The sequence below is a fragment of the Callospermophilus lateralis genome, chromosome 13, assembly GCF_048772815.1.
Source record: "Callospermophilus lateralis isolate mCalLat2 chromosome 13, mCalLat2.hap1, whole genome shotgun sequence".
Lineage (NCBI taxonomy): Eukaryota > Metazoa > Chordata > Mammalia > Rodentia > Sciuridae > Callospermophilus > Callospermophilus lateralis.
In genome coordinates, this window is record NC_135317.1 from 49,347,230 (window position 1) to 49,357,345 (window position 10,116).

The following is a 10,116-nucleotide window of genomic DNA, read 5'->3' on the forward strand; positions in this document are numbered from 1 at the left end:
AAACCCCTCTTGATATCTTTTTTTCATCTATAAAGTGGGGAATAATAATATATTTCTTTAAAAATTAAATAGTAACATGTGTTACAATACCTATTAAAATACATCTCATATAAATGGTCAGCTAGTCCCATCCATCTTCTCCCCATGTGGCATGCTGGGAAATTCCTATTTCTTTTTCCCCTTTTCTTTGAAAGATTCCAATCTGATGAGAAGGTATTTAAGAAAAAAAAGGCATATTTCAAAGTCAAAAAAGATGAATATATCTCATCATATGTTGAAGATATAAACAGATTTTTTTAAGATAAAATCTTTGTTTAGTAGAGTCTTTTTTAGAAACATAGTCAGTTTTAGGGTGAAAACTTCTCAAGCTCAGAAGAAAACTTTCCTTTTATTTTTCTTCCATATCATGAACCCTTTGGAGACTGTGGGGTTTTTATTTCTATTTTAGTACCAAATAATAGAAAGCATCATATCAATAATTACTACCAGGCTTGATTACTGGTTTGTACTATAATGAAAACCTGTTTCCTTTTCTATAATTTATAAAGGGCCTTCCTTTATTTTATCTTACCCAGTGATCTTTCCAGTAAACCAGCATGTTACCTTTCGATTGTCCCACTTTGACATATTAAGAGAATTGTTTCTTGTTGAGGATTCTCTCAAGATCATGCAATAGATTTTTTAGAATAAAAAAGTTTAGAAATAAGCATGGGATTTAGGACAGTTTCTGGAGATAAGTATAGTGATTATATAAACTAGAGAAAGGGTTGAGTGAATGAAAAGATGGGAGAATGAGATCAGCAAAAAACAAACTTTACCTGGAGCATTGACCTTTGCTCACATAACTACAAATTTGGCTCAAAGCTCTGCAGCAGTTAGTTTAATCTTTTTTTTTTTTTTTTTTTTTTTTTTTACAATTTACTTTTAGAGATTATAAGATAAAAACAGTTACTGCTTAGGAGAACAAGTATTCAGAGATCTTCTAGCTCTGAACCTGTGCTTCTCTATTTTATCATCTTTTTAGATTTGGCTCAGTTTCCAGTAGCAGTCTTTAAATTTCCACCTGGTCACAGTCTGCTTCTAGGTCTGATGGTTATGACCCTTTGTCAGGTTCTTGGGTTCCATAGGCCTTTATCAGTAGTACAAAAAAGCAGTTTTCAGAAGGCATTATAAAGCATTATATTTTTAGTAGTTGAAATGTCAGTATTGGAAACATCTTTTAAAAAAAATAAGATGGACACAATGGAATATTATTCAGTGTTAAAAGAGAATAAAATCATGGCATTTGCAGGTAAATGGATGGAGTTGGAGAATATAATGCTAAGTGAAGTTAGCCAATCCCCAAAACCAAATGCCAAATGTTTTCTCTGATATAAGGAGGCTGATTCATAATGGGGATTGAGGGGGGATCATGGGAGGAAAAGATGAACTCTAGTTATGGCAAAGGGGAGGGAGAGGCAGAGAGGGGATGTGGGAGTAGGAAAGGCAGTGGAATGAGATGGACTTCATTACCCTAAGTACGTGTATGAAGACATAAATGGTGTGACTCTACATTGTGTACAACCATAAACATGAAAAAATGTGCTCTGTATGTGTAATATGAATTGAATTGCATTCTGCTATCATATTATAACAAATTAGACTAATTTTTAAGAAAAGAAAAAAAATAAGATGATTTCTAACAAATTAAGAGATTCAGTTTTCTATAAAGAGTAATTTTGGGACAAATAAACCAGTTAAGTTGAGCATGTCCCTAATGGTTCTTTGTCTTGTACATTTCTAAGTGAGTGGTTTCTAGCTCCCTAAGTTTTCAGCTGAACTTTAGAAATGCTTTACCAGACAAATAGTTTCTCAATGAATACTTTGCTGCTGTACCGCATGGAAAAAGATAGGGGAGGTTGTAGCAATAACAGAGAAAAGTATTTATACTTGAATCCATGCAGGTGAAAATGGCTAAGCCAAGAATGTAGATGAGGCAGGCCAAACCAGACAATTCCAAGATTCACAATCATGCTGAAATCCAAATGCAGCCATCCCTTTCACCAAAAAACAAAAACCTAATAGACCAGGAGCAGTTTGGCTTGGGGGTCAGGCACGTGTGCTCTCTGATAGTTTGCTTCCCAGCTTCCTGCTCTGGCTGGTGATGTGTTCCTTTTGAGGAGTTGACTTCATTCATAGCCTGCGAGCATGCTTGGGGTTGAGATGAAGATGCAGTACATATGGGCTTTTCCAGTTTGCCTCTGAATATTTAGTGTGTTGTGCTGATGTGAAGAAAAGTGAGGAAGAGAACCCTATGTTTGTACAGGTGTGGAAAGTGTGGGGGCACACAGATCAAACTGTTAGTAACAGTTATCTCTGGGTGCAGGAATGGGTAGGGCTTGATGGGAGCAGGCACTACCTTACATACTTCTCAGGGACACCACTGTGTAGAATACAATGCAGATGGTCCTCCCGTGATTTGTTTAATGAGGCAAGTTTGGGGTGTGCTTTTTTTTTTTAGTGGATCTGGATAAACTGCCTGACTTTTTTTGGCAAAGATTCAAAGAGCACCTATTAAGTTCACAATTTTTAAACTAGGCTTTGCCCACTGAGATAGTCACAGCTAGCTCCATGACCAGGAAGCAGACTTGAGAATTCCTTGATCTTGGGTAGTATGAAATCACTAGCTCTTGACTCCCTGTCAGTCATGAAGGAATTGAAAGTACTTGTTATATGTATGTCAGAATTGATTGAAGAGAATCAAGTGTTCTTATGCAAGGGGTAATATTGTTATTTACAAAATTTGGAGGTGCTCATTTCTGCCTCTCCACAGTCTCTGCATTCTGATCCACTTAGAGAAGCACACAGGCAGTGCTTAATGTCTCCCATTTGGCACAGAAAGTTAAGTGACCCACTATGATAAAATATTAACTGAAGGTCTATGACTACTTCTTGAGTGTTACAAGTGCAGAATTTTTATCACATGAGCACCACTTTCCTGAATTGTCTGTTACTAAATATTTTATCTTATTGTCACCATCATATAAAATCTTTGAGCAGAAAATGAATACTGTAGAATAGTTAAACCCATTTATAACTGCAATGGAAAATCAGCTTAAAGTGTCATATATCAAAGTTCTTTCAGTGAGTTTTGCAGAAGAATGTAACAATAATTTAAGTGAATTTTGCTGGTGGAATACAGCGAAAGAAAAATCTTTGAAATCTAAATTATTCAGATAACTAAATTCTTAATCCTAAAATTTAATTCTCTTAATTCTGTCTATAGTGTCAAATCAAGACTTTCTATTAGTCATGAAACGAAGAAGCTTCTTAGTCTTTTTTCAGATTATTTTAAGAAAGGTTTTCCAGTGATTAATGACTCTTCTAACTGAACAGCAAGAGTGCTCAAAAGCAACCTTTAATGTGCCGATTAAAGATTTGATTTCTAGAATATTCTGTCTGTATTTTCATACTTCTGTTCAGTCTTGATAACTGTGAGGTAAACTATAATTAAATCCGAAACATGACCTGCTCCTTGTTCTTTGGAAATTTGACCAAATTAATTTTTTAATTAAAAGTTCTGCTAATATTTGAAATTTGAGAAAGTAGGACATATATATTATTTTGTCTTTGTATCCTTATCATCAAAGACAGATCATACTGATCTTTACTCTGTAAACAACTACATTGAAAATTTTTATTGAGATTTTTTAAAAAAAGAAGTAGGAAAGATGCCAGAATTTTTTAAAATTCTAGATTACCGAGGAAGTGTAATATTGAAGATTCATTTATAGATGTGTTTGTGTGACTTTGACAGCAGCTAAGAAAGATATACTCTTGATTTTCTTATAACCCGAACACTCATTCTGGGAAATTCTACTTGATTTACCAGTTGATCAACTGACTCCTAAGTTGATTGGAGTAGTTCAAAGAACAACTGCCTGGGCTGATGTCCCATCCTCCAAATTAGCAGTGAGCAGCAGGAGCAGGCAGTGGTGGGCAGGTGTAGCGCCTCTGTGAGTCCAGGCTGAGTCTGTAGTCAGCCCAGTGTGAACCCCTCTTGAGTCAGGTATAAATACATCTGTGCAGCATGAGTGTGGACACCAGCCATTATTGACCCTGTATGGTCTGAAATAATCAGTGTGTTTCCTGTTCTATGGTTTATTTTGTTTTTATTTTAGATGCTCTTAATAAATTTTAACATCAAGTTGAGGTTGCTGATGAGCTAGTAGAGTCAGGCCAAAGTAAATAACTAGGGGAGACAAAAAGGAAGAGGTAGGTGGTCTTGTCCGGCATTCTAGAAAGCCCGGCTGGAGAAAATCCTAAGGAAATGGCAAAGTACATTATTATAGTCAGCTACTTCACCACTGACTAAAAGACCCAGCCAGAACAAATATAGAGGAGGAAAGGTGTATTTAGGGGCTCACCATTTCAGAGGTCTCAGTCCCTAGTGGCTGGCTACATTCCTCAGGGCGCAAGGTGAGGCAGGACATCATGTCAGAAGAGTGTGACAAAGGGAAGAAGCTTATATTATGATCAGGCAGCAGAGAGAGACTCCATTCACCAGATACAAAATACATACCCTAACACCATGCCCCCAGTGTTGCACCTCCTCCAGCATACCCTCCCAGCCTTCAGCTCCCACTCAGTCATCCCTGTTGGGGAATTAATTCACTGATTGGGTTAAAGCTCTCTCTCACAACCCAATCATTTCTTTTCTGAATCTTCTTGCACGTCTCACATGTGAGCTGTGGGGGACACCTCACATCCAAACCATAACAGACATAGAGACAAGGTGACTCTAAGCTGACATCAAACATAGGCAGGAGTCCTACTTGAGAAAGTGTTAATGGGTCTTTCCTTTGACTTGGCTCAAACATTTCAGATGGAGGGTTGCTAGTGAATAGCCTATTTTGGTTTTATTTCTCCCCATTTAAAGAAATGGCCACCTAATTTATCTCTCAGAAGAGTAGAGTTTCCTTGAAGCCTGAATTTCATGCATTATAAATAAACCATGTATCTGAGGTGGTGTAGGCACAAAGAACAGTAGACTGACAGGAGATGATTGATTGCTGTGCCTGGCCATGACCCTTGGAAATGATATAATCTTGGTCACAGAGACTGTTGTTTCTTTTTGGGTTCTGAAAATGGAGAATAGGAAGAGGTTTCTAGGGTAGAAAAAAGTTTTGTGCTAACCTGTCCCTGGGTTGTGCTGCAGTCTGGCTGGGCACAATTCACGAGCCACTTGTCAAAAGAAACAAACTTTATTTTTAGAATACACACACTGCACCACACAGCTCCTCAGGAAAACCCTCAGAGCCCAACTGCCACCAAGGGCTTCCCACAGCCTCTCAACCTCCCCCACTCTTCCTGCTCTTGAGGCCAATTGGCTGGGTCATGTGGGCGGAGCCAAACAAAGTCCCCCAATGAGTAGCTCCCTGGTGTGAAAGGGCAGGGAAACAGCCCAATGAGCATCACCGCAGAGGAGCCAATCAGTTGGCAGCTAGAAGTTTGCTGGGGCTGCTATGAGCCAATCATCAGCTGGCAGCTGGAAGTTTGCTGGGGGCCCTTCAGCTGTGGCTCTCAACAGGGTTGCATTAATGCATGAGGTCAGAGCTATGCCTTGGGAATCCTCCCCCAGTGGAGCCTCCTCGGGTCCTAGGCATTTACCTCTCTGTGATGGGTACATATCATACCCATTGCATGAGGGTACTTCCCCACCTATCCCCATCTCCATCACCCTGCTTTGTATAGTCTAATGTCTTGCACATAGTAGGTGCTCAATACATTTTTGTTGAATAATGATTTTACAAATTCTTTGGAAGATATTCTTGTCCTTTCTTGGATGATGATGAGTTTCTGAGCACCCCCACTAACTTAGCTTAGGAGTAGGTATCAGAGGTGTCTGATTCTTCAGACCTCTTTTCTGTGGCTGATACCTTCAATTACATTTTTATTCATGATGATTTTTCTCATTTTCATTAATGCTTTTTTTTTTTTTTTGCAGGGGTCTTGCACCTCAGAATAAACCAGAATTGCAGAAGGTGATGGAAAAGAGAAAACGAGACCAAGTAATCAAGCAGAAGGAAGAAGAAGCACAAAAGAAGAAATCTGACCTGGAAATAGAACTTTTAAAACGGCAGCAGAAGTTGGAGCAGGTAAGAGTGACTGGGGGAAAGCATTCTTTCTCATTTATGAGAAATGAGGATGTTGGAGCAAGCAAAATCTCCCAGACATATCAGATACAAACATTGTTGCTTTGAAAGAAAAGAAACAAAATGTCAGCAGATGGCATATATTACACTCGAGGCAGAGACAGGAATTCTATTGAAGACCTAAAAGAAATACTCAAGGCAAAGGCAAATCAGAGAAATATCACTGAATTCACAGAGTACTGGAGTAATTTAATGCAGCTCAGCCTCACTTGGACTCCAGGGAAACTGCGTGTTCTTCTAGGGATTTTGTTTTCTTGGCTTTGACTTTTTCATTCCTGTCTTCTCTTGCTGTCGTTGATAGTAACAACCAGTTGGGTGCTGCCTCTGCAGAATCAGTCCTTCCTCCCTCTCTCCCTTCCTTGCTTTCCTTCCTTCTTTCTATTGGGGGACCAAGAGAAAATTTCTTCCATTGGAATGAGAGGAGTGCCTTGAAAGCCTCTCAGTTTGTAAATAATTTTCCTGGTTTTGAATTTCATTTAGCTTGAACTTGAGAAGCAGAAATTGCAAGAAGAGCAAGAAAATGCCCCGGAGTTTGTGAAGGTGAAAGGCAATCTCAGGAGAACAGGCCAAGAGGTGGCCCAAGCCCAGGAGTCCTAGGCGCGGAGACTGTCTGGAGACCTGGTGTGTCCTGCCATCACCACAAGAGCTGTGTCTAGGTGCCTCCTCTGCATTTGTCTCAGGGCCAGAGCCCCTGGAGAGAATTCCAGCCAGCCAAGAATTTTGACTATGACAAGGATTTGATTTGATTTTGCTACAGTCTGGATGGATAAATTATCTATGAAAATTGTAGTTCCCATTGGCCAAATGAAGGACATTGACCAGCACGTAAGTTGGAATAATGGACCTGTGTTCAGAGACTTAAAGCAAAAAAAAAAAAAAAAAGGAAGAGGACACTGGAAAAAATTCTTGAGAGCTGCACTACTTGGTTTTTCTTCTAATCTGAGTTCAGTGGAGCAAATATTATTTTCTTTGAAGAGCTAAAGAAAATGTGTTTATTTCTTCTTTTGGTTTTCTATAAGATAATTTAGATTACATAGAAGTGCATTTAATCGGTTACATCCAATATTTGTAAATTCTATTTTGAGAATTCAAAATTTTCTTGTTTAATTTATACTTTCACCCATGTTAGAATTAACAGTGGAGAATGTTAATGTTGAGCACAGCTATTACCATTGTTGGCACCAAAATTCAGAAATAGATTAAGAAGGTATAAAAACATGTAAAGATTCATGTTGGTCTGTTTTAATTCCTTTCAGTTCTATGCTTTGTGGAGGTATCCACTTTCCAGAAGGTATCTCATGTACATTTATTGCTTTGATAGCCAGCATGTTTTCAGTTCAGTTTTATTTTTAAATTTCTTGCTGAGATAGTTCTTTCAGGAAAAGAAAAAATCCTCATTCCTTTGGAAAACAGAAATAGTCTGTATAGCCCAGCTTTAGTGTCAAAAGTAAAGAGTACAAAAATCTTAATTTCTCTTGAGCACAGTGCAGGGAAAGTTCCCATCAGGAGCAGGATGGTGAGGCCTTCTTTAGGTATTTTAATGTGAAACAAGTATCAATTGATCTCAAGGAGGCTTTTGGTTTGTACATTTTGAATATTAGTAGAATCCAAGCTTTGAAAACTTTTTGATTAATGATTGTGTATTTCTTTACTCTTTTTTTTTTTTCTTATGAAGGAAAATTTTTACCACTCTCTCAGCGTGATGCTGTTGGTAAGGATAATGTTGACGACTACTGTATTGCATCTCTCAGGAGAAACTGAGGTGCAGGGAGAAGGGACTCAGTTTCCTTATGTTAACTAGCATGCTATTCAGAGACATCCAAGTTGCAAATAATAACAAATTCTCATGCAAAATTAATTTTATACTGCTGACATGGAAGAATTCTTGTGGATTTAGTCTGTTCTTCGTAGACTTTGTACATCAGAGGCTTTTATACTTCCTTTACAACTCATAGAAAGTTGAATTCAGAGCTTTGGAATCCTTAACTAGCAAGTAGACATTAGCTTTCTGTGGAAGATGCTTTAGTTTTAGTAATCAACAGGCCCACATTCAGTCCCAATGTGAACAAACTAAGATTAAATAAATGATAATATACTGCTAGTTAGAGAAATATATTAGCTGTTTACACCTGAAATGGATTATTTGTCTTATCAGCAAATATTATTTAAATATGACATGCTGAGGTTGCTCTAAAATAGTTTGCTGTTGAAGATTAGAATGGTGACAGTTTTCTTATCATTCTTCCCTTTGAGAGAAGAAAGTGAGGTAAGTGATCATCTTGAAAGAACATTCCTCATTGCACATTGATTAGAGTTCTTGCTCTGTGTTTGTGGATTCATGGTGTGGTCTGTAAAGTGAAGATTCAGGACTGGCTCCTATCTTATCTAATAGGATTTTGATCTTGAGATCTATTCCTTGAAGCAGTTTTGCCACTTGACAAAAATCTCAAGGGCTGGAAGGACCAATTCTGTTCCTAGAACTTCCTTAGGATTCATTCAACACTGGGAAAAAGTTAATTAAAAAAGCATTTCCCTTCTAATTGCACTAAGATCTGCAGAATTGATTGTAGCTCTACTACAAGGTCTGACCTAAAGAGAACTTGTAAATGGTGTAGAGTGATGGGTGTGGCTCATGGTGTAGAGTGATGGGTGTGGCTCAGTATCAGAGTGTATAGGAAAGGAAGCTTTGACATCATCTGGTCAGCTAGGCCCACAAACTGTGTTTAAAAGGTGTTCAGTCTCTCCTGTACCTAGCACTATAAACTGAGGACTCATGAACATCTGAGCAGTTCTGTGCTTGGAGCCACCATTTGACAAAAATGGCTCCATTTTTCCATTCCGTGGTTTTCTTAAAATAGTTTAGTGTTTTATAGTCTCTTAATAGTAAAGTAGTGTTGCTTTCTAAGCTATAACAGCTGACTTTATTCTTCTACTCTGAACAATCTTGCCTTGTTTGAGTGTATATAATATATATAAAGGGAGCCTTAATGGATTTGTTTTCATAATTTAATATTTTTTGTATTTGCTCTTGTATAATTGTTTTTAATGGAAAGTATTACAGAATTGAGGGTGGAAATCATAGAACCAAAGTTATTCTTAATAAAAATCACCACGTGCTTGGACCATGCAGCTGTGTTTGTCTGATCTGTTTAAGGTGAATGTCCAGAACGGGATGCGGCTATATTCAATTCAGAGATCAGAAGGTAGTTCCAGGGTCTCCCTTGGTGACCATGGTCTTTGACAGCCTTCCCTGCAAATGTCCTGTCATCTGCATTTATACAGGCTGGGAATTTGTATGTCAAATAAGTTCATGCTAAGTCCTGCAAGGAAAGATTGAGCATTTTAGGTAGCTTGACAGGACCAATGGAGAAGCATTTTGAGAAGGGCCAGTTTTTAGTGCTTGTGAGCTAGTATAATTGTGAGTGATTCTGAAATTTTTTTTTTCTTACACAGATTAATGTTTTCATCAAAGAAGTTATTTTGGAAAACTATTTCATGATTGCATTATCCTCTTGTTTAAAATAGTTTGGAGGCTCAGGTCCCTTTATTTGATAATTGTGCTTTTATGATTTTATTTTTCAACCATAAATTAATTATTCAAGTGTTCAGTTACCCAACTTCTAGTGTCTCTGGACTAATTTTTCATTCGTTTGTTTGGTTTCTTTGTTTTTTCAAAGCCTACTTAGCAGAGTAGATCTGCTATCTCTAAGGTATATCATGAGCCCTAAAACCCATGCAGAATATGGATTCCAGAAATGATTTGAACAGTAGCTTCAAGGTTTTACATGGTGACAGTTTTGAAACCGTTTTGCTGGACTAATGTATGTGTGTTTTACAATAGTAATATATTTGAAAGAAGACGGGCCAATAAAGTGTTAAGTGAGTTTTAACATACTACATGCTGTAGTATATCTAAAAGAAG

The 10,116-nt window shown here is 37.8% G+C and overlaps 1 protein-coding gene across 2 annotated transcripts in view; it reads left to right on the forward strand.

Moving 5' to 3' along the window:
* Fam107b (family with sequence similarity 107 member B) overlaps positions 1–9,312 on the forward strand; it is a 197,422-nt gene extending 188,110 nt beyond the window's left edge. For both annotated transcript variants that reach the window (XM_076831395.1, XM_076831396.1), the window contains 2 exons: positions 5,987–6,137; positions 6,675–9,312. In XM_076831395.1, coding sequence (XP_076687510.1) covers positions 5,987–6,137; positions 6,675–6,791 — 268 coding nt within the window. In that variant the 3' untranslated portion in view covers positions 6,792–9,312. The remainder of the gene's footprint in view (positions 1–5,986; positions 6,138–6,674) is intronic.
* Positions 9,313–10,116: the final 804 nt, after the last annotated feature.